Raw genomic sequence first — 25,303 nt, 5'->3', positions numbered from 1 at the left:
TCAGTCCCAATATCCCAGTTCATCCCACCCCTGCCATATTCACACATCTGTTCCCTGTGTCTCAGTCTCTACTCCTGCCCTGCAAATAGGTTCATTTGTACCATTTTCTAGATTCCACACATATGCAGTAATACATGATTTTTTTTTTCCTCTTTCTGACTTTACTCTGTATGACAGACTCTAGGTCCATCCATGTCTGACATCGGTCAGAATGGCCATTATCAAAAACTCTACAAACTATAGGGACTTCCCTGCTGATCCAGTGGTTAAGAATCTACCTTGCAAAGCAGGGGACATGGATTCAATCCCTGGTTGAAGAACTAAGATTCCATGTGCCACCAGGCCACTAAGCCCAGGAGCCCAACTACTGAACCCCAGCACTCTGGAATCTGTGCGCCACAATGAAGGATCCTGCATGATGCAACAAGAATCCCACGTGCTGCAACTAAGACCCGATGCAGCCAAATACATAAATAAGTATTTTTTTTAAAAGTCTACGGGGACAACAGAGGATGAGATGGCTGGATGGCATCACTGACTCGATGGACGTGAGTCTGGGTGAACTCTGGGAGTTGGTGATGGACAGGGAGGCCTGGTGTGCTGCGATTCATGGGGTCGCAAAGAGTCGGACACGACTGAGCGACTGAACTGAATTGAACTACAAATGATAAATGCTGGAGAGGGTGTGGAGAAAAGGGAACCCTCTTGCGCTGTTGGTGGGAATGTAAATTAATACAGCCACTATGGAGAACAGTATGGAGTTTGCTCAAAAAACTAGGAATAGAATTACCATATGACCCAGCAATCCCACTACTGGACATATCTGGAGAAAACCATAATTCAAAAAGACACGTGTACCCCCATGTTCATTGTAGTACTATTTACAATAGCCAGGACGTGGAAGCAGCTGATAGGTCTAATGACAGATGAATGGATGAAGAAGATGTGGTACATATATACAATGGGATATTGCTCAGTCATAAAAATGAATGAAACTGGGTCATTTGTAGAGATCTACCTTCTTAACAAAGTTTTAAGTGCATAGTACAGCATTGTTAACTCTAACCAAAGTTTTATACCCATTGAACAACTTCTATTTTTGCCCCTTTCAGTAAACGACACCACTCCTTGTCCATCAGCTGATCACAGTAGACACCTGAGGGTCATTCTTGACTCCTTCCTCACCTTTAGTACCTATGATTCCAAACCTAATCACTCAGCAAGTCCTGTTGTTTCTCCCTCCAAAGTCTGTTCTGACCCCGTCCACTCCTCTCCATCTCCCCACTGTTTATCTCCTGGAGGACTGCAGAAGCCTCCCAGCCAGTCCCCAATCTCTACCCTTGCCCTGCCCCACCCAGGAAGAATTAAGTTCAAAGACGATAAATGGGGTCATAGGCCTGCCTTGGCTCTCCCCTCCCCTTTCCAGTCTCACCTGAGCTCACCGTCCCTTCATCTGACCTCCAGCCATACCAGTGGCATATTACACCCTTCCCAACAGCCAAGTTCTTCCTCAAGGTGGAGCCCCCAGCACAGGGTATTAGCCCTTGACTAGAGCCTTCTTTCTCTCACTGTAGCAAATCATTGCTCATCCTTCAGGGGTCCCCTGAAATGCCATCCCCTTAGAAAGTCCTTCCATAATTATCTTGGGCTTCCGAGGTGGCGCTAGGGGTAAAGAACCCATCTGCTGGGACTTCCCTAGTGATCCAGAGGCTAAGACTCTAGGGGTCCAATCCCTGGTCAAGGAACTAGATCTCCATATGCCACAACTAAGATTCCTGGGCAGCCAAAAAACAGAACCCGTCTGCCAATGCAGGAGACGTTAAGAGATGTAGGTTTGATCCCTGGGTTGGGAAGATTCCCCTGGAGGAGGACATGGCAACCCACTCCACTATTCTTGCCTGGAGAATCCCCATGGACAGAGGAGCCTGGTGGGCTACAGTTGATAGTCGAGTTGGACACGACTGAATTGACTTAGCATGCACACAACTACCCTATCTAAGGAAGTCACTCCCCATTCACCACCCACTCCCCAACTTTTCTCCATCACTGTGCCAGTTTCTTTTTCTTTATAACCGTCAACACAGTTTGTGATTATGAATTTATTTGACTGGGTACTTGGGTTTCATGCCTCCTCAATTAGACTATAAGCTCCACCAAGGCAGGAACTAATGTATATCCAGGGCTTGGCACATTGGGGATATCATTAAATATTCAATGAGTGGATCAAAGATGAATGAATCTGTGTTCATGGCTCATATCCCTTACTGAGTTGGCAACAAGACCATGATTTAGGTGTCATCGAAACTCTGGCAGCATGCAAGACAGTTATTCACATGGGGTAGGCACTCAATAGATGTTCAGTTCAGTTCAGTTCAGTCACTCAGTTGTGTCCAACTCTCTGCAACCCCATGAATCGCAGCATGCCAGGCCTCCCTGTCCACCACCAACTTCCAAAGTTCACCCAAACTCATGTCCATCAAGTCGGCGATGCCATCCAGCCATCTCATCCTCTGTCGTCCCCTTCTCCTCCTGCCCCCAATCCCTCCCAGCATCAGGGTCTTTTCCAATGAGTCAACTCTTTGCATGAGGTGGCCAAAGTATTGGAATTTCAGCCTCAGCATCAGTCCTACAAATGAACACTCCTTTAGAATGGACTGGTTGGATCTCCTTGCAGTCCAAGGGACTCTCAAGAGTCTTCTCCAACACCACAGTTCAAAAGCATCAATTCTTTGGCGCTCAGCTTTCTTCACAGTCCAACTCTCACATCCATACATGACCACTGGAAAAACCATAGCCTTGACTAGACAGACCTTTGTTGGTAAAGTAATATCTCTGCTTTTGAATATGCTATCTAGGTTGGTCATAACTTTCCTAGTCTGACCTAAATGAAGATGATACAGGTTTATAATCTATAAAAAAATTCTACCAGGCAGTGTAATCACTGCTGGAAACACATTGCAGGAAACTAGTGCATTTACTTTGAAGACAGGATGTGGAAAGACTGTACACCTGTCTGTGGGACAGATGCTCAGGAAATGAGGACTGGGTTTTTTTTTAACCATTGATTTAAGGCTTCAGCCTTGCACAGGAAGCTCGGGGTATACATGGGTTCCCTGATGCCCCTTGCGTTGCTTTTTCTGCAAATCCAGGCTGCCCAGTCCAGCAGGAATCCGACCACCAGAGAATATTATCAGCGAGGACACTGCCCTCACATTATGCGCCACATCCTAGACCTTGTTTACATGATTGTCTTTTTACATTTCTTTTACAGTTATGGCTTCAATTGAGTTTGTGTTCAAATTTGTCCTAAGATGGTTGGTTCTTTCTTTCTTTTTTTTTATTTAAATAAAAAAATTCTGGCTGAGCCACATAGCACGTGGGCTTTTAGTTCCCTGACCAGAGAATGAACCTGTGCCCCCTGCACTGAAGGCCTGTAGTCTTAACCACTGTACTGCCAGGGAGGTCCCTGAGATGGCTCTAATCCAGAGTCCATGGCATCCCTTATAGTCTTGTGCAGATGTTTGCTTCGGCAGTCTCATGAAAACATCTCGGGAAGGTATCCATCACTATCATTACATTGTTAAAATGGTTATACACTAAAAAGCTAAGAACCATTGACCTAGAGTAGAGACATCCAATAGAACTTTCTGTGATGATGGATATGTTCTGTGTCTATGTTGTCTAATAGAACAGCCACCCCACACTCATGGCTTCTGGGCGCTTGAAGTGTGACTAACGAGATGGAGGAACTGCATTTTTAAAATTTCACCTAATTTTAACTAACTTGAATTGAAAGTTAACTACCAAACATGCGGCTAGTGGCTACCATGCTGGAGAGCACAGACCCAGAGAATCACCCAAATACTCGATCAGTAAGCCAGGGGTCCTCTGTTTGGAAGACTCCAGGTACACATATTACCTGAAAACCCTCTCTCCCTCTCCCAGTAGTCCAATATCAAGGTCACTGTCATGGATGAGGCCATTAATGCTAGGCTGTGAGAGGCTTGGGGTGGGCAGATGGGAGAGAAAAATGTAAAAGTGATAAAATGTGGTTGGAGAGTTCCCTGGGGGCCTAGCAGGTAGGATCCTGGGCTTTTACTGCTGTGTCCCGGGTTCAAGCCCTGGTCAGGGAACTGAGATCCCACAAGCTATGGGTAGTGTCAGGGAAGGGCAGGGAAAGAGGTGGCTGGGCAGAAAGAGTGCTGGCCAAAGGCTGTCGTAAAGAGAAGGAGCTGGGGAAAGTCTGAGGCTCTGAAGGCCCTTGCCACAGGGTCCAACACTGATTCTAAGACTTCTTACTTGAATCTTCAGAGAAAAAGTCTTTTTTTGTGTGTATGCCTATATGACAAGAATCCAGAGAAAAGCATTTAGAAAGGATTTCAACAACTTTCTCAATTGTTGATGTAAGACTTTTAGTCTTAGGCCATCAGCCTATTATCATCTGAAATGGCTAAACGTCTTTGGGAGAGAAAGTGAAATGGAATTATTAAGAAACAAGTGATCTTGTTTCTTAAACAACATCTCAGTAACACATATGCTAGGATCTTGAGAGAGTGTTAACCAGCAGAACAGAGAGTCCACTCTATAACAGGAAATAATTCCCCCAAATCACAGGGCCCCTGAGTAACAAGTGTTTTGCTGCTGCTGCTGCTGTTGCTAAGTCGCTTCAGTCATGTCCAACTCTGTGCGACCCCATAGACGGCAGCCCATCAGGCTCCACCATCCCTGGGATTCTCCAGGCAAGAACACTGGGTTGTCATTTCCTTCTCCAATGCATGAAAGGGAAAAGTGAAAGTGAAATCGCTCAGTCGTGTCAGACTCTTAGCGACCCCACGGACTGCAGCCTACCAGGCTCCTCCATCCATGGGATTTTCCAGGCAAGAGTACTGGAGTGGGGTGCCATTGCCTTCTCCGAACAAGCGTTTTACTTACCGGCAAATGTGAAGTTGAATGGAAGACTGTATTTTGAACAGTTAGCAACTTGGACTTTGCATTTGTAGGGACCCAGATCATGGGCTTCTGAGACTGTTAGGTTAAAAGTCACGGGTTCACCTTTTCCATCCTGGGTTTGCAGGCATTTACCACCCCGAAACAAAAAATAGGTGATCTCTAGTGATTTGTTCTGTTGCAAACACGATAGAGATACATTCTGACCCCTCCTGACTGTGTCCGTTTCTGAGTGCAGACTTGGAGAAGGGAGTTCTGGAAAACAAAACACAAGAGAAAGTCCTTTTTACCATCCAGTGATAATCACCCCATGGTTGTCAAGCCACATTTTGTGGGTCGAGGTGGTGGAGACCCTCTTTTCCTGGCGAACTTCCCAGAGGTGGGGGGCATTTCTTGCCTGCACATCCAGGCTGGACAGTGTGTGAGGAAGTCTCGACACCTCCAAAGGCCTCTCCCAGTGAGAGATGGGTGACCTCACTGAGCTCTTTTGTTCTGGCTTGGAACTTACTGGTCCCTGGTACCAGACAAGGCCACACTATGACCATATTAGATCGAGACAAAAAGACCAGATGACTCCTGTCTAAACACAGATGAGGACGTGAACATCGTCCAAAACACAAAAATGGCCAAATATCCCTCTAAACTGGCTAGTACGGTTGACAGCTGCTTCTTTATCCATCACGGTTTTTGTCTTGCATTGCTTATCTTTTGGATAAGAATTATTTATTTTATTTTTAACTACTTTATTTTACTTGGCGGATAATTACAATATTGTTATGGTTTTGTGCCATGTATCAACATGAATTGGCGAGAGCTTATACATGTGTCCCCCTATCCTGAAACGCACCCCCACCTCCTTCCCCTCCCTATCCTTCTAGTTTGTCCCAGAGCCCTGGCTTTGGGGGCTCTGCTTCATGCATCAGTCTCACGCTGGGTATCAGATAAGAATTACTAAGATGCCCAACCGTGTTGTTGTTTCCATTTGCTAAAAGAATCCAATTCAGGGACTTCCCTTGTGATCCAATGGCTAAGACTCCATGCTCCCAATGCAGGGGGCCTGGGTTTGATACCTGCTCAGGAAACTAGATAAATTTAAAAAAAGAGAGAGAGAGAGAATCCAATTCAGAGTAAATCCTGCTGCCTCAAATCTTCCTCCAAGTTACCGAACACAAATCTTATTCTAGGATGCCCTCTTGCTCGTTCCCATGGTACACATTTTCCCTCAAAACCTAACTTTGTTCAACTACACATGTGTCTCCAGTGATCTTTGGCTGGAGGACATTCATAATAATAGTTTTTAATCTCTAAAAAGTAAGGACTGTTTGGTAAAAATAACAATACCATTATCCCACCTGAAAATTAACAATATTTTAAAAATATTACCAGATATCTAGTTAATGTTCAAATTCCCCCAACTGTCTGATTTTTCTTTTAGGATCCATGATGGTCTGTTGTAGTTAGTTGAAATGTTTCTTATATCTTTTTTCATCGATAGATTTTTCCGTCTCTTTTATTCCCCCTGTACTTTATCTGTTGAAGATAGCAAGTTGTTTGTTCTGAAGTGTTTTCCATGGTCTAGATTTCTTTAATTACATTCCCATGGTGCTCCTTTATCATGTTCTTCTATCTCCTGTCCAGAGGCTTGATGAAATTCAGATTAGCTTTTATTTAGCAAGAATGCAACTTAGGGGGTAGGTGTACTTCCATTAGGAGGCACATAATGTCTGATTATCTCTCTTTTTTGTTTGTTAGCAGGCTTTGATGATGGTTACCCAGAAACATTATTTCATTGAATTTCTTAGGTGACACAGTGGTAAAGAACCCATCTGCTTAGTCAGGAGATGCAGATTCGATCTCTGGGTGAAGAAGATGCCCCTGGAGGAGGGCGTGGCAACCCACTCCAGTATTCTTGCCTAGGGAATTCCATGGACAGAGGAGCCTGGTGGGCTACAGTCCATGGGGTCACAAGGAGTCAGACACATGCCTGAGAAAACATGTGCACACTGATAATTTCATTAGAGGTTGCAAAATGGGGATATACCAATTATTTTTCATTTATAACCCATAATTATCTAAAGAGAAATACCCTTGTCAACTCTTTGGTTACACTCTAGATCGGTTTGTCTAGAAAAGGGAGGATAAATACTAGATTCTCTTCTGTTATTGACCAATTTTAAAAAATAATGAGTTGGTTTCCTAGTATCTTAAAACAGTGAGATGTTTCTCCTTTATTATCGTTATTTTTGTTTAAGAATCATTGTGAACTCATAGATGTAAACATATTTGATGTGTCTCAACCTATTACACTATTTAAACTTATTTTATTCTTATAGCTTCTCTAAATGGCCTCCTGACTCTTTTTGCCACAATCCTAGTAATCTCTGATAGCTTGTGTGTTTGTATTTTATTATTTAAAAATGCCAAGGGAAGAAATAACCCTCATCAGAAAATCTAATGTTAAAATTTAAGATTATAAAAGAATTAAGAGAAATACACAGAAACATTTTTATATCATCTGTTGGAAAAGGTCTTCCAAGTAAGACCCACAAAACAGGAACCATAAAGAAAAGACTGAAAGAAATAACTATTCTAAAACTTTAAACTCCTCCATGGCAAAATTAAGACAAGTGGAAGCCTAGAAGAAAGTACTTAAAACATAAATAAGCATCAGATCAGATCAGATCAGATCAGTCGCTCAGTCATGTCCGACTCTTTGCGACCCCATGAATTGCAGCACGCCAGGCCTCCCTGTCCATCACCAACTCCCGGAATTCACCCAAACTCACGTCCATTGAGTCAGTGATGCCATCCAGCCATCTCATCCTCTGGCGTCCCCTTCTCCTCCTGCCCCCAATCCCTCCCAGCATCAGAGTCTTTTCCAATGAGTCAACTCTTCGCATTAGGTGGCCAAAGTACTGGAGTTTCAGCTTTAGCATCATTCCTTCCAAAGAAATCCCAGGGCTGATCTCCTTCAGAATGGACTGGTTGGATCTCCTTGCAGTCCAAGGGACTCTCAAGAGTCTTCTCCAACACCACAGTTCAAAAGCATCAATTCTTCGGTGCTCAGCCTTCTTCACAGTCCAACTCTCACATCCATACATGACCACAGGAAAAACCATAGCCTTGACTAGACGAACCTTTGTTGGCAAAGTAATGTCTCTGCTTTTGAATATGCTATCTAAGTTGGTCATAACTTTCCTTCCAAGGAGTAAGCGTCTTTTAATTTCATGGCTGCAGTCACCATCTGCAGTGATTTTGGAACCCAGAAAAATAAAGTCTGACACTGTTTCCACTGTTTCCCCGCATAGGATTCTTTTAATATACATAAGATAAACGTGTTAGTCGTTCAGCCATGTCTGACTCTTTGGGACTCCACGGACTGTAGCCTGCCCAGGCTCCTCCGTCCATGGCATTCTCCAGGCAAGAATACTGGAGTGGGTTGCCATTTCCTTATCCAGGGCATCTTCCCAACCCAGGGATGGAACCCAGGTCTCCTGCATTGCAGGCAGATTCTTTACCATCTGAGCTACCAGGGAAGCCCAAATATACATAAACCAATAGAAAATTAATAAGGAAAAGACAATCAAATAAATGGTCAAATAATATGAATAGGTAATTCTCAGAAGAAGAAATAGTGTTCGAGGGATGGCTTGGGTGGAGGAGGGGTTTAGACCCCTCAAAAACGCCAGCAATCTACACTTTGATCTGGACAGTTAATATTTTCTCAGTCTTATGTAAGCTCAGATTCAAGATAAGACCTCACTTCTCTTTCCAGCCAGATTGTCATCCCTAAATGTCTTTTAAATGGGCATGCTAGAGCTTTCGTAGTCAACAAACATAAGAAGCACAGCTTTATGAGTGACGAGGCAACCACGAACTAAAACAACATTGAGATATTATTTTTGTACTCATCAGATTGACACAAATTTAAAAAATTGATTGTATCCAGTGTCTGAGAGAGGGTGAGAAACTCACACTCAACCCATGTCCGTGGTCAGCATTGGTGAACATGCACCAGTTCAGCGTGCTAGGAGGGCAACTTAGCATTAGCTGTAACAATTCAAATGGACACGGCCTTCAACCCAGCCATTTCAGTTCTAGGATCTTATCCTGCATGAACTCACACGCTCATGTGTCCACAAAGGATATTTACTGCAGTATTGTTTCTAAGATAAGGAATAAAATAAGGGAATGATAGTTCCATGAATTATGACTAAGTCCTATTGTGAACTGCCATGCAACTGTTGAAAAGAAGGGAGCTAAATCTACAACTTCCTCTTAGAAAGAAGTCTGGGACGTGTTAACTTTAAAAAGAACAGGTCACAGAAGAGTTTGTTTGCTTTGATATTGGAGCGAAAAGGACTGTTAATAGTAGTTGCTTCTGGACACAGAGATGGGAGAGGGACTGGGGATCTGTTTACAGCAGAACGTTCACCTTTTACAGTATAATAACAACAACCTGGGCTAGCATTTACTGATGGCTCCCCACGCACTCGGCTCTGTGCTGAGGGACAGGGCTTGTCTCAGTCTTCACAACAGCCCTCCCAGGGAGGTGCCTTTATTCCCCCCACCCCACCGCACGCCCCCGCACGCCGCCAACCCACTCCCCCGCTTCACAGAGAATAGAAATTAAGCTTAAAGTGGTTTTCATCATGTGCCCAGACTACCAGCTGGAAAAGGGTAGAAACAAGGTTAGGACCGCAACAAGCCTGGCTCTATGATGATAAACTGCCTCCCAGGATATGTTTTTAGTGTCACCTGAATTATTTTACAACAATTGTGGGTTGATTTTCTAATTAAAAAAAAACAAGCTCAACATTTTGTTTCTTAGTTTCAGGAAAGATTCTCTGACTCCCTCCCTAAAATCACTTCATTTTAAACAGTACAAAGTGGAAAAACTCTCCTCTTTGGCTGTTCATCAAAAAGCACAGAAGAACCCGCTCATGACAGCGCACGATTAAAGCTGACTGTCTCACCGTTTCGGTGAAAGCGGCTTTAGTACAACAGAGAAGTACATGAAACTTACCATTTGTTTTTCTTACTCTTTCACAATCCAGGGCAGCCTTTTGAACTGAAAGAGAGAAAAGGAACACGAGAAAACTCTTCTTCCACATGATGTTTTGGTTTGGAGATTCAAGCTTCGAAATGGTAAGTGAGCCTCAGATGTGACAGAAAGAAAAATGCCCCAAAGAACGGCTGGTTTAAATAGCCCCACATTCTCTTGAATGAAATCGGGGAGGAGGGCAAAGGAGTCCTGATGGCCTCCCTGCCTCCCATCAGCGAATCACAGAGAGAACTTCCTCTTTTTCGACAAATTTAAAGAAATTGGAGTTGTGTGGACTAGCCTGATGTGAGAGGACTGGTTGGTGTGACCCTGTGCTCCTCTGTGAGCACGTGTAGGCAGAGAGGGATATGGCAGGTTGCTTCTAATTCAGGCTGGCAGGGAAGCGGACTGTGAGAAAAAGAGAAGGTGTGGCTACTATGGGCTTCCCTGGTGGCTCAGTGGTAAAGAACCCACCTGCCAATGCCCGAGACCCGGGTTCAAACCCTGGGTGGGAAAGATCGCCTGGAGAAGGAAATGGCAACCCACTACAGTATTCTTGCCTGGAAAATCCATGGACAGAGTAGCCTGGCAGGCTATATAGTCCATGGGGTCACAAAAGGATCAGACATTACTTAGCAACTAAACAACAACAGCATTGTCTTTATGCAAACCCACCTGATCATCTCTTTTTGGATTCAGCCTGGGTCAAAAGGAAGTGAGTGGAAAATTTGGTTTAGTCTTGGGGAGCAATATTGGCTGTCTAGAGAGAGACACAGAAACGTGGCAGGAGAAATGCCTGAGTGTGTTAAATGCTGGCTTCTAGGCCCTGTTCCAGGCTTCCTGGGGATGAAACCTGGGGCTCTGAATTTTCTCCAGGGCCCCAGCAGCCTCAGTGTGTCTAAATTACAGCCCTGAAGTGGCTTGTGATTCACTTCCACCCAGTCCAGACTTCTAACTCTGCCAAGTGGATGCATATTTTACTGTCACCAGCGTGAAGTGGGGAGTGGGAAGGGGGTGAGGGGTTCCTGAGTGGCGGGGGCTGTGATTGGGCTGCGCCACTTGGGTTACTGGTTCTTTTTTTCTTTTCTTATTTGTGGTTTTTTTTTTTTTTGGCTAAGCTATACAACTCGTGAGATCTTAGTTCCCTGACCAGAGAATGAACCTGCATCCTCCGCAGCGCACGTGCAGAGTCCTAACCAGTGGACCGCCAGGGAATTCCCAGGTTACTGGCTCTTGTTGCCTGAAGGTTGACCCTGAAGGCCTCTTGCGTTCTTGTGGACAGGTGCCCTCTCCGTGGGGAAGACACATCCCTGCCTGGGTGCAAGTTCTTCCAAAACATCATCCAGTCTCCAGTATTAACTTGCTCCAGGGGCTCCTTGCTTGGGCTCCCCAGGTTCCTAGCCTGTTGTGGTCAGTCATGCCCAGCCACACACCACTGGGGGTCTGAACAGAGCCCAGGGCTTGCTGCCATCACCCCCACTTCCTCCCTGTCTGCTGCCACTGTCTGGAAGCAAATCATCTTAGCCCTCAGTTTGTAAAAGAAAAATGCAAAGTTAGCCCTCAGTTTGTAAAAGGCCTTTATTTCCTTCCAATAGTAAAAGTTACTTCTCAGGCACCCACCCTTCCAACAAAGGCAGCACTCAGTGACTTCAGATGGCAATATTGGTGGCAATTTCTCTCACTAAAGGAGAGGGAGGGAAAGCACCCCACCAGTTTAATCTCTGGTGGCATAACTCTCAACGCCAGAATTTCTGCTAAAGGGAATCAGAGGTTCCGGTTTTGACGTTTCCCACCAGTGTCTTATCCATCCTGGCCTGAGAACTGTCATGCCCAGAAGGATGGGGGCTCTTTCAGAAAAGCTGACGTGTCTGGGGCATTTCTGCATGTGGAAGTTTCAGCTCAGGCAGGAAGCCTGCAGACCGCAGCAAAAGAAAGCAGACAGCAAAGACAGCAAAGGAAACTGGAGGAAGTTCTTCTTAGGGCTGTTAGTAAACATTACTAGGAGTACCTTATCGAGGCCCCCCAAAAAGGATCATAGTTTATCAAAGATTACACAACAAATCGGATAGAAAGTCTCAAGTGGAAAAAGAAAAAAGTTCATCCATGGACCTGACACGTTGCATGGGGCCCATATCATGACGAATCTGCACTATCGTGGTCCACGGAAATTCGTCATATCAGTAAACTTTCTAGTTGCAGCACACAGGCTTCTCATTGCAGTGGCTTCTCTTGAGGCAGTGCACAGGCTCTAGGGCACTCAGGCCCCAGTAGTTGAGGCATGTGGGCTCAGAAGTCGTGGCTCCCCGGCTCTAGAGCACAGGCTCAATGGTTGTGGTGCGCGGGCTTAGTTGCTCTGAGACATGTAGGATCTTCCTGTATCAGGAATCAAACCTGCATCTCCTACATTGAGAGACAGATTCTTTACCACTGAACCACCTGGGAAGCCCTACACCCAATATTTCTATTATCTTTTATTTCTAAATCACAAAAAATCATTTAATCCTTTGGTTTAATTTCATTTATGCTCCCATGAAAGTGAAAGTGAAAGCGAAAATTGCTCAGTCGTGTCCAGCTCTTTGCAACCACATGGACTACAGTGCATGGAAGTCTCCAGGCCAGAATATGGGAGTGGGTAGCCTTTCCCTTCTCCAGGGGATCTTTCCAACCAAGGGATCGAACCCAGGTCTCCCGTATTGCAGGCGGATTCTTTACCAGCTGAGCCACCAGGGAAGCCCAAGAATATATGCTCCCATATATCTTTACAAATACCATTTAGTAGTGTCAGGATTTTGCCCTCAAATAACAAATGCATTTTAATATTATAATTTATTTTAAGGTATTATATTTTTCTCTTGGAATTAACATTTATTTTTGTTTTATGATAAGAAATCATGCCATAGTTCTTCATTTTACAGTATCTTTCACTTCTCTTTCATTTATTGAATTAATATTATAAATCTAAAAGTATTAAAATCTCCACTTGATAATAAGCCTATAGATTTATAATAAAAAAATCTCCATGTGAAAAGATGCTATACATCACTAATTATCAGGGAAACGCAAATCAAAATCACAGTAAAACATCACCTCACACCCGTCATAATGAAAGTGCAAGTCACTCAGTTGTGTCCAACTCTTTGAGACCCCGTGGACTGTATCCTGCCGGATCTCTCTGTCCATGGGATTCTCCAGGCAAGAGTACTGGAGTGGGTTGCCATTTCCTTCTCCAGGGGGTCTTCCCAACCCAGGGATTGAACCTGGGTCTCCTGCATGGCAGGCAAATTCTTTACTGTTTGAGCCATCAGGGAAACTCACCTGTCATAATGGTTGTCATCAAAAAGACAACAAATAACAAGTGTTGGTGAGGATGTGAAGAAAAGGGGACCCTCATGCACTGTTGCTGGGAATATGAATTGCTGCCGCCACTATGGAAAACAGTATGGTGGTTCCTCAAAAAATTAAAAATAGAACTATCATAGAGATCAGCAACTCCACTTCTGGGGCGTTTTCTGAAGAAAACAGAACACTAATTTGAAAAGATATAAGCACCCTTATATTCACTGTAGCATTATTTACAACAGCCAAGCTATGGAAACAACCTAAGTCTCCATCAATAGATGAATGGATAAAGAAGATGTAGCATATACATATATATATACACACACACACATACACACAATGAAATATTACTCACCCACAAAAGAATGAAATCTTGCTGTTTGAGAAAACCTGGATGGACCTAGAGGGTGTTATACTAAGTGAAATAACTTACGGAATATGATAAGTCGATTGCACTTCAAATTAATAAATATTTATTGTATCTATGTAATATAATATAAATATAATGTAATATAAAATATAATAAATAGAAGTATTAAAATTTATCTTAGAATATCCCTAATTAGGGCTCCTCTGGTGGCTCAGACTGTAAAGAATTCTCCTGCAATGTGGGAGACATGGGTTCGATCCCTGGGTTGGGAAGATCCCCTGGAGGCGGGCATGGCAACCCACTCTAGTATTCTTGCCTGGAGAATCCCCATGGACAGAGGAGCCTGGCAGGCTATAGTCCATGGGGTCACAAAGAGTCGGATACGACTGAGCGACTAAGCACAGCACAACACATCCCTAATTAACCATAAAACTCCCTAAAATATTTATTTTTCCAAATATTTTACCACTTCCATTAAAATAAACACGTAAGAGTTCAAAATTTCCAAACTGCGACTGTTGTACCACAAATTCTCCATTAAGTCCAGAAGCCTTCCCATTTTCATTGTCTTGATTCTCAAGTCTTGAGACATAATATGTAATTCTCTCTGATGTTTGATGAAAGAAGGTAAATTAAAAGTTTGTCAGAAAAATACTTTAAGATTGACATGATTCACATCTTTTTTGGGGGGGTCTCAGTTGTGGCACTCAGGATCTTCCATCTTCACTGGGGCATTAGAATCTCTAGGTGCAGCATGTGGGGTCTAATTCCCTTAATTGTAATTGAAACTGGACCTCCTGCCTTGGAGAGAGTCTTAGCTACTGGACTACCGGGAAGTCCCTCACATCTTTAACTACATCACCCATCGGTGACTATGGAGGGTTTGACCCCATCTGTCTGAGGACAGGTTCCTGGGCAATAGAGCCTGAGACAGGCTTCTTGAGTATGTGGTTTATTGAGGGAGGGCTTGAAGGAGAAGGGACGGGGATGGGCACATAGAACAGGATGTGGGAAGAAACTAAGCAAAGATAGGGTCCTTCTGAACTTGACCCATTGTCTGCTCCCTTGGGGTGATGTGGGGTGTGAGTTGTGCCGTGGAGTTCGGTCCATCTGGTGGCAAGACACCTGCACCTTCCCTCCACTGTTGAGTCATGGTCATGGGCCTGGGGGATGTGCGGGGAACCACCCAGGCATCTCTGGGTAAGCCATCCCTCAGAGAGGATGTGCCGCTCTGCCCAGTCAGCCGTGGAGGAAGGGAGCTGGGCTACTAGCCTACCACCAAACCAAAGGGTCTAGAAACAGTTTCTAAAATCTTGGCTGACACTCCAGATTTCCCAGACTTCTTCTTTACCCTGCTCTAGTACTCCCACCATGCATAAAACCCAGTAAGATTTCCATGAAACATCATGGAAACCATATTTCTCAAGCACTGACAGTAAAATTTGGATATAGTATTTTACATGGTCCTCCCCTTTAAGAGATGAGCAAAAATAAGCAACTATTTTTGAAGACTTGAATATTACATTTTTGATTTAAAAATACATGTTAGGAAGTAGTTGAAACTGGGGGAAATGATGCAGATTTTATTGCCTTAATTTATAAATTTTCAAAATGTGTTTTATTTCAATAGTGACATTTTATAACAAGTGGAGCCATTAATTTAGGTCAGAATGATGCACACATGCTTTTTTATTCTTTTTTGAAATTCCATTCATTTTATGTCTAAAAATACTTAATTACTTAAAACTATACATTAGATTGTGTTAAAAGTCTGATAGCAGTTTCTGAATATTGTCACTTGTTTCATAGATATAATTTTGATGTTTTAACTTCCAGAATTCTTATTATTTCAAATACAGATTTAAGATTTTTTTCATTATTTTCCTCACTAGAATTGTAGAATTTATTAGAGCAATGAGCTTTGTCAGAACACGATTACCATTCTGATGAAATATATTTAGTATTTTCAATTTTTTGCATCATAACTTCTGAGCCCCATCTATTCACAGCACAACTTCTGAGTCCTGTTCATGTTTTCTGTTCGAATAATCAAATTGGTTTTCATTCCAGAAATAGAAATCATTTGCTTTATTTTGTACTGCCTTTTGTGCAGTGTAAAAAGACATTCTGGGCTGTTCTGATCTGAGCAGAAGATGTTCTGGGCTGCAGCTCACTATTTCTGATTTGTTCCCATAGATTCTGTACTTGATTGAATGGTGTCCCCTAGACTTCATACCCGCCCAGCATCTTAGAATGTGAGCTTACCTGAAAATCAGATATTTGCAGATTTAATTGATTAAGATGGCCATGCATGTGCATGTGCCAAGTCGCCTCAGTCGTATCCTACTTTTTGGGACCCCATGGACTGTAGCCAGGCTCCTCTGTCCATGGAATTCTCCAGGCAAGAATACTGGAGTGGGTTGCCATGCCCTCCTCAGGAATCTCCCCAACCCAGGGATCAAACCCGTGTCTCCTGCAGCTCCTGCATTACAGGTGGATTCTTTAGCGCTGAGACACTGGGGAAGCCAAGATGACGTTGTACCAGGGTCCTTATAAGAAGGCAGCTTTGTGATTCTTTGAAGGGGTTGGAGCTGACAGGGACTTCGATAATTTCCTCTTCTTCTCCAGTTCTCCTGTATCATGATGGCTGGGCTGCTGCTGAGAGGGTTGTCTGTTCCTGGACCCTGGAGTGATGACAAGTGATCTCCCCTCTCCCCTCTCAGAGAAAGGGGTGCTGAGGATTCTGGGAATCCGGACAGTTCACAGGGCAGTTGTCAGTCTCACCCTCCTTGTCGCTATTCTTCCTGAGACTTGCTCCACCTGCCCACAGCTGGGAATAGTCAACTTTGGTGTTCATGCAGGCCACCAGCCAGTTGTGGGGGTCACCACTCAGGAACAACACAACGTGAATGGATTCACCAGGGTCTTTTCTACTTGGGTTTGCTGTGCTCTCATCTAGAGTGGTTCAAAGGGGAACCACTCATCTAGAGTGGTTCAAAAGGAACCACACGGGAAGGATCTAGCCAGGAACATCTAGCCAAGGGTCAGCCCATCAGATGCGGGCCAGTTCACCCCATCCTCGTAGTAACCCTGTGAGCTGTTCTGTTTCACAGATGGAAAAACTGTTCAGGAACAGAACGAGGTCTCCAGCTGACAGAGGCAGATCTGGGATATTAACCAAGGTGCTTAGGCACACCGAGCTACACAGGTTGTTGTTGGAGGACTAAACACATCGCCCTTCTCCCTTGCATGATTGGGCTTCCCTTGTGGCTCAGCTAGTAAAGAATCCGCCTGCAATGCAGGAGACCTGGGTTCCATTCCTGGGTTGGGAAGATCCCCTGGAGAAGGGAAAGGCTACCCTTAACTCTAGTATTATGGCCTGGAGAATTCCATGGACTGTATAGTCCATGGGGTTGCGAAGAGTTGGACATGACTGAGCCACTTTCACTTCACTTGCATGATCAGTGAGGGAAACACAGATCCACCCTCAACAGAAAATTCACTTTAGTGTATGTTCTAACCTTTATATTCTTGGAAGAAATTTGAAGTGGCTTCTACAACACCAGCTAACACCAGAATTCCTGCATTCACATCCAGACCTATATGTGCAGTCCTAGAAGCTTACCTGAAGCTACAAGTGTCCAGGGGCATCCATGCAGTTTTGCTTGTAATCATGAAAAACTGCAAACACCTAAATGCCTATCAGTTGGGAACAGGTTGTTTAAATTATAGGATTTTTTTTGACATTCTGTTATTTTGTTAAACAGCTTTTTTTGTGTGTGTGATGTAATTCACATACCATAAAATTTAAAGTTGTTCAGTGTTTTTTTTTTAGTATAGTCACAAAGAGTTGCAAACATCACTACATTCTATTAGAACATTTTTATTTTAAAAAATCAATTAATTAATTAATTTTAATTGGAGGCTAATTACTTTGCAATATTGTGGTGTTTTTTGCCATACATTGACATGACTCAGCCATGGATGTGCATGTGTTCCCCATCCTGAACCTCCCTCTCACCTCCCTACCCATTACATCCCTCAGGGTCATCCCAGTGCACCAGCCCTGAGCACCCTGCCACATGCATTGAACCTGGACTGGCAATCTATTTCACACATGATAATATACATGTTTCAACACTATTTTCTCAAATCATCCCACCCTCGCCTTTTCCCACAGAGTCCAACAGATTGTTCTTTACATCTGTGTCTCTTTTGCTGTCTCACATATAGGGTTATCGTTACCATCTTTCTAAATTCCATATATATGCATTAATATATATGTGTATATATATATACCTATATATATGTGTTGATGTTTTTCTTTCTGACTTTCTTTGCTCTGTATAATAGGCTCCAGTTTCATCCATCTCATTAGAACTGATACAAATGCATTCTTTTTAATAGTTGAGTAATATTCCATTGTGTTTGTGTACCACAGCTTTCTTATCCATTCGTCTGCCGATGGGCATCTAGTTTGCTTCCATGTCCTGACTATTGTAAACAGTGCTGCGATGAACATTGGGGTACAAGTGTCTCTTTCAATTCTGGCTTCCTTGGTGTGGATGCCCAGCGGTGGGATTGCTGGGTTATATGGCAGTTCTATTTCCAGTTTTTTAAGGAATCTCCACACTGTTCTCCATAGTGGCTGTACTAGTTTGCATTCCCACCAACAGTGTAAGAGTGTTCTTTTTTCTCCATACCCTCTCCAGCATTTATCATTTATAGACTTTTTGATAGCAGCCATTCTGACCAGAGTGAGATGGTATCTCATTGTGGTTTTGATTTGCATTTCTATTAGAACGTTACCCTGAAAAGGAATCTCGTACAAGATATTTTGGAGCCATTAAAAAAAAACCAAGTTCTATGTATTTAAATGAAAATATATTTGTAATGGGCAAAAGGTTCAAAAAAGCACATTGCAGAAAATAAGTGCTATTCCATCTATTTATAATATCTATATCTACACATGTTTATATGGTTGTTCACTCATTCATTTATTTATGTATGCACAGTCCTCTGGAGAAAGAAATGGGAAAGTTTTATTTTCAATCACTTTTACGTACCATTTTTATGCTATGTATTTTATATAATATTTTTATATCAATGCTCTGTTTCCACTGGAAATATTATAATAACCAAAGGGCAAAATAAGCAATGGGGGTGTCCCAAGCTGATAAAGAAGTGTTAGAAGTGGTTGGTACAAATGTAAAGGTAAAAAACATGATTTTTTGTGTGTCTAATCTGATATTCCATTGTGTGTTAGATGCTCAGTCATGTCTGACTCTTTGCGATCCCATGGACTGTAGCTCTCCAGGCTCCTCTGTCAATGGGATTCTCCAGGCAAGAATACTGGAGTGGGTTGCCATTCCCTTCTCCAGGGGATCTTCCCAACCCAGGATCAAACCCAGGTTTCCCGCATTGCAGGCAGAGTCTTTACCATCTGAGCCCCCAGGAAGCCCCTTCCATTAGATGGCGCCATTGTAAAAGTTTTACATTAGATATTCCTTTAGATAAAATTTTACGTTAGATATTGTAAAAATTTTACATTAGGTATTCCATTAGGTGGTGCCATTGTAAAATTTTCTGTAGCTTCAAATCAGTCATGGAAGGAACAGACACACTCATTAACTATTTGTCTGTGAAGACTTATTATTATTTTTCCTTGCTTTTCTTTTGTCACTTGAAAAAGAAAAAGAAAAGTTTAAAGCACTCTTCAGTAATACCCTATTATTTCAAGTCAATGGGAGTAAATGAAATGAGATACTTTTTAAAGAAATTTAGTCATTAGATGAAAACTACTGCCAAATGCATTTAAAACAGGCACATAGGGACAAGTTGCTTTCTCTCAGTCCTGAAAAAGTTCACCACTGATATCCTGATTACCAGAAATGCAAAATGCTATCTGTTACTTTGAAATTTCCAGACTTCTGAGCAGGCTGAGATTCCTATCTTTTCTCCACCACCAACTCCTCTATTATTTCTTAACTAAATCTCATTATTGGAAAGATTTTACCCATACGGTAATAGCATTTACTAAGTAGCTAAAGGTTTTTCTATTTTCTGTTTCTGTATGTATGTATTTGATCAGTTGAAGTTCTTGATAGACAAAGGGACAAGCTTGCTGGGTTGATATAATTCCAGCCAGAAGCTGGAGGAACTCGAACTGGGCGGTAAGAGCATGGACCCTGGCTGGGGCCGGCCCCGACCAGCCTGGCACTGCGGACAAGTTATGGTGGGATTGGGTCACACGCATGTAAATCACATGTCGCCCTGCAATAAACGCCAGTTACTATCATCAACATCTTATTCAGTGTGTGCGGCCGTATCTTCAGGCAGGTACTGATCATGCCAGTTGAGCCCTGTTGGTCTGAGTTCACCTGTGGGCTGATGAATAGATTTGAGGAAGGCTGGGGTATGGGTGGGGAGTTGTTTTTGTGGTTTTGTTTTCCTCCAAAAAGGTTTATTGTTTCCATTTGGGATTGCTATAAAGTTCCAGGGCAATTAAAAAGCTGGCTGCAGAAAGGCTTCAGCTGTTATAAGATTTAGTTTAAACTCTTGAAGTATTTTGGAGAAGGAAATGGCAGCCCACTCGGGTATTCTTGCCTGGAAAATCCAATGGACAGGGGAGTCTGGCGGGCTACAGTCCACAGGGTTGCAAGGGTTAGACACATCTTAGCGACTAAACCACTTAAGTATTTGCGTGAAGAGTTTGGTTTCATTTTTTCTGAATGTGAAACCACAGAGAGACCGGCCACCCCATATGCGGTTTGGATTGCATTGTCCCACCACACACCTCACAGTCACGGTGTGGTGAGTTCTGTGGACCCAGAAAGCAGGCCTCTGGGCTGCAGTTACATGGATTATTTCAGTCTCTCTCAGTGTTTGCAGACTGCCAGGGCAGCCCGGCTTTGGTGAAGGCCAAGAGCCACCTGGCCTGGCCCTGAGAGGTGAGCCTTTCCCAGCCCAACCAGGGCAGGCGGGCAAGGAGGACGGGAGGGGTTCTCAGGCGATCTGAGGGGCCGATCAAGGACCCCACACGCCTCACAGGGTGAATGCTGATGCCTGGCTTCCTGGGCCCAATCTTGGAGTGACTCCACTAAGTGAGATAGTGTGTGTCAAGCTCATACGCTCGCACTGTGCCTGGTGTGGACATGGCAGCTGAAAGCAGGCTTCTGTGAATTCAGAGTTCTTCTGACACATACTGCTGAACACCCCACTGAGGGCTCCATCTGAGGGTTTGCAACAGAGAAGGTCCCGCGTTAAGACAGCTGATCCTTTAGCAGCCTGTGCTTACTGAGCACGAAAATGCTGTATGCCAGCGTTTTCTAAGTGCTCTGTATGTGTTAACGTCTAATCCTCACCAGTGCTAGAAGGCAGTTACAGTAAGTCCTTGCCATACGGACCTTCAACTTGCGAACTTTCAAACACTCGAACATGTGTTTGCACGTCCAATCACGTGACTTAGTTCGTGTGTCTGGAGTACACTGTCACGTGCGTGCATCCTCTACAAGTACTTGTGCTTTTGGGTACTTTACGGTACCGTGTAGAGTATAGTAGTACAGTGTCTTTATTTTAAGCCCAGGATGTCCGGAAGCAAGCATAACAGCAGTGGTGATGTAGCTGGTACTACTGTATTTTTCAAGGTACTGTACTGTAAGGTTAGAAATGTTTCCTTTATTTTTTGTGGTTTTTTATATGTATTATTTGTGTGAAAAGCATGATACACCTATGACAGTACAGTATTATACAGCCAATTGTGTTATTTAGGTACCTAGACTAACTTCATTGGATTTACGAACAATCGGACTAAAGGCATCCACTCTCAGAACAGAACTCGTTTGTACGCAGGGGACTTGCTGTGCTATCGTTCTCTGCATCCTGCCTGTGAGGAAGTGGAAGCTCAGAGAGATCAAGTCCCCTGAGGTCGCACAGCTCGTCTGGCCCTAGAAGAGCATTTTCTTACTCTACTCTGTGCTGACTCACATAGTGTTGGGGTAAATTCTGAGGGAGCCCAGAAAGCGAGGTGTCTGAACCATGGGGAAACCTTCCCAGGCATCTTGCATGAGGGGTTAGCAGACCAGAGAGTGACGGAACAGCATTCCAAGCAGAGGGAATGGCATATGCAAAGGTAAGAGGCGAGAGAATAAACAAGGCTCAAAGAAGAGTAACCAGCAAGGCTCAGGACAAACATTTCAGAGCATTTCCAAAAAACTAGAATTTTCCTTGGGAAATATAGTCTAACTTAAGCAAGGGAAAGAGTCAGGTGAGAGCCCTGAAGACTTTCAGGAGCAACTTGCAGCAAGTGTCTTAACTTGGTGAGTTGTCTCTGGCCCATCTCCCTCCCTCACCAGGCCTGTTCTTCTGTTGCAAAAGGCCAGTACTACCCGTATGTGTGCGGCTCACATAATAGAACCCAGGATCACGCAGGGCTTAATGTAGGATAGGTGCTCGTGCTAAGTTGTGTCTGACTCTTTGTGACCCCATGGACTGTAGCCCATCAGGCTTCTCTGTCCATGGGATTTCCCAGGCAAGAATACGAGAGTGGGTTGCCATTTCCTTCTCCAGGGGATCTTCCCGACCCAGGGATCAAACCTGCATCTCCTGCTTTGACAGGCAGATCCTTTACCACTCAAGCCACCTGGGAAGCCTGTGAACTGGAATAATGTGGGTGGCATACATGGGGGAGCTTAACAGTTGGCACGTGGCCACTCAGGTGTAAAGTCCTACTGGGCCCGGTGTTCACCTTTAAGAGGAGCCCAAGCCCCTTCCCTTCAGCTCTCAGCAGTGGAGGGTTTTCCATGTCGATTTCCATCTAGCTGTGACCCCTCCCTCTTCCTCTACCTGTGGTTCTGGAGTCTCAGCCTGGAGAGGCGCCAGGCTGCTACCAGACTCTGGAGCTGGGACAGTGTTTGCGGGGGAACCAGAGGAAAGGAAAAATCCTGTTGCCGACTCTCCCCCTCTGGCTTCCCAGTGATTTATCACTATGGACACTGAGCTCTTTTCCTCTTTGCTGCTGGCTGGCTGGAGGGGGGCACACATTGTTAGTGCCCTGGCTACGCAGATCAGCAGTTCCTTCCTCTTTCCTGTTGCAGAAACGCCACAGTCACCACCGTCATCCAGGAACAGCAGCTCACACCTGAAGAGCTCAGTCTTGGGGAAAAACAATCCCATTTGATTCCCCAGGGGTTGTGGGGGGAAACAATGCTCGTGTGAGAACAATGCAGCCTCCAGGGCTGAACTGGGGCCCTGTCTTTCCCCTTCCTTCAGCTTTCCTTGCTGCACTTTAAAAATGGATTTACAGGCAGATGCAGGTAGTCCGCATTGTGTTAGGTGGCAGTAAACGCAAGGCGCCTTTGTGGGGGCTGAGCCTTCTTTGAAGGCACACGGAAGGCAGATGTGGATACAGGGTGATGCAGATGCAGGCCAGAGGGCATTCAGAGGAGATTTCATACCTGTCATCATCTATCACTTCCACTTTCCCGTGAGTTTCAGGTGCCGGCAGCTGGAGGCCTAGTGAGAGCTGGCTTTGCTGGGGTCGGTCCGGGACTCAGGACATTCCTTAAAGGCTGGTGCCTGGGGGATTTCCCTGGCAGTCCAGTGGTTACGATTCTGCTCTTCCACTGCAGGAAGCAAAGGTTTGACCCCTGCTTGGGGAGATGAGATCCCACAAGCCACACAGTATGGCAGCCAAAAAAAAAAAAAAAGTTGGTACCCTGAGTCTGACATCACACATACTGGGGTAGGTCCTGGTATAAGGACACAGGGCATGTGGTGAACGGGGACCCCAGAGACCATGAAGGAAGCTCCCTGGCCACGAAGTCCTGAGACAGTGCCGGGTCCACTTGGGCTGCACGGGCCGGTTGTGGCCAGCCTCAGGGACCTTGTTTGTAAGTTCACCTAAGGGATGTCTCTCTTGGCCTCAACCTATGGGGGGAAGAGGAGTCTAAGGACACCTCACATTTATCCATTTCACTGTTCAAGAGGTCCATCAGGAACAACCATCTACATGAAACTGGTCTTGAAATTATCCAAGAAGGAAACACTTCTTTAGGAGAAGCTCGTGCATTTTAGCTAGGACGATGTTCAAAACCCCTTTACCTCCTCGAACATCCACATCTTTCCTAGGTCTCAAAATATTCCTGTTCTCTTTCCATCTTGAAGGTTCTTTTATCGGGGAGAAGATTTCTAAGTTTCTTCCAGATTCTAAGTAGCAACCTGAACATTCATGTTTTATTTTTGTCAGGGGAGCTGCCTGAACTCCCAGACCCCAGGGGAGCCCAGCCTTTAGGGAAAAGCAGACGGTGACAGAGGTAGCCCTGCCAAATACCTTCAGAGCCATTCAGCTCACCTCTTCCTCTCGGTGTAAGAAAACGAGCGTCTGTAAGGAGGACATTCTACTTCTCTCTGATTCTCCCTGTACATTTGTGGACTGGCAGAAACGGAGGACCCTCGTGCAATGCTCAGCTACCTCCTCACTGCCCTGGACCTCAGGAGAACTGGAGGGGCCGCCCCATGCAGTAAACTCCCCAACAGCACCTTCGTCAGAGGGCATACGACCAGCACTGGAATCCTTCCGGGACAGGGAACCAGTCCATTTTTTAAAAATAGCAGTTAAAAATATATTTATTAATTAATTCATTTTTGGCTGTGCTGGGTCTTTCTTGCTGCATGTGGGCTTTCTCTAGTTGCAGCTAGCAGGGGCTGCTCTCTAGTTGCCGTGTGCGGGCTTCTCATCGCCATGGCTCCTCTTACTGTGGAGCCTGGGCTCTAGGCACGTGGGCTCAGTAGTCGCGGCGCACGGTCTTAGATGCCCCGCAGCATGTGGAATCTTCTCAAATCAGCGACTGAACCCGTGTTCCCCACACTGGCAGGCAGACTTTTTTTTTTTTAATTTTTATGTTGTTCTGGGCTGTGCTGGGTCTTCGTTGCTGCACAGGTCATTCTCCAGTTGCAGCGAGCAGGGGCTACTCTCGAGTTGCAGTGCATGGGCTTCTCATCGCCGTGGCTTCTCTTGTTGCGGAGCACGGTCTCTAGAGCATGTGGGCCTCAGGAGTTGCCATGCACGGGCTCTGGAGCACATGCTCAATAGTTGTGATGCATGGGCTTATTTGCTTTGCCGCATGTGGGATCTTCCCGGACCAGGAATTGAACCTGCGTCTCCTGCACTGGCAGGCAGATTCTTTACCACTGAGCCACCAGAGAAGCCTGGCAGGCAGGTTCTTAACCACTGGGCCACCAGGGAAGTCCTTTAATAACAATTTCTATTGAGCTAATATTAGATTCTTGTCCATTTGTAATACATAATACAGACAGCCCGTAAAATATATTTTAACCAGGTTTCCGCAGTGGTAACATCTTAATGTTGCAGTATAATGTTACAGGACCTGACATTGATACAACCCACCTATAGGATTTACTCTCCCAGTTTTACTGTTACTCATTGTGTTTCAGTGTGTGTAAAGTTCTTAACAGCTTTATCACCATGTAGGTTCAGGTATCCATCACCGCAGGCAGTACTCAGTTCCCAAGCCACAAGCGTCCTCCTGTTGCCCTTCTTTAGGCACACCCATTCCCTCCCCCATCCCCACCCCAACCTCTGG

General features: G+C 44.5%; 2 protein-coding genes across 4 annotated transcripts in view; one reads left to right on the top strand and one right to left on the bottom strand.

Annotated features, from left to right (window-relative positions):
* Positions 1-10,351, bottom strand: part of MILR1 (mast cell immunoglobulin like receptor 1) — a 37,961-nt gene extending 27,610 nt beyond the window's left edge. For 2 of the 3 annotated variants that reach the window (XM_014479046.2, XM_070390097.1), the window contains exons 1-2: positions 9,974-10,351; positions 4,933-5,202 (exon numbers count right to left, since the gene is read on the bottom strand). In XM_014479046.2, coding sequence (XP_014334532.2) covers positions 4,933-5,202; positions 9,974-10,061 — 358 coding nt within the window. In that variant the 5' untranslated portion in view covers positions 10,062-10,351. The remainder of the gene's footprint in view (positions 1-4,932; positions 5,203-9,973) is intronic. The other variant, XM_005887756.3, reaches the window with a different exon arrangement.
* PECAM1 (platelet and endothelial cell adhesion molecule 1) overlaps positions 10,079-25,303 on the top strand; it is a 94,053-nt gene continuing 78,828 nt past the window's right edge. The window contains exon 1 of the mRNA XM_070390091.1: positions 10,079-10,095. The gene's annotated coding sequence lies outside the window, so the exon portion shown is untranslated. The remainder of the gene's footprint in view (positions 10,096-25,303) is intronic.

This window comes from Bos mutus, chromosome 19 (assembly GCF_027580195.1).
Source record: "Bos mutus isolate GX-2022 chromosome 19, NWIPB_WYAK_1.1, whole genome shotgun sequence".
In the NCBI taxonomy this organism is placed as follows: domain Eukaryota; kingdom Metazoa; phylum Chordata; class Mammalia; order Artiodactyla; family Bovidae; genus Bos; species Bos mutus.
Note: the sequence above shows the minus strand (reverse complement) of the source record. Positions and strands in the feature narration are given on the sequence as shown.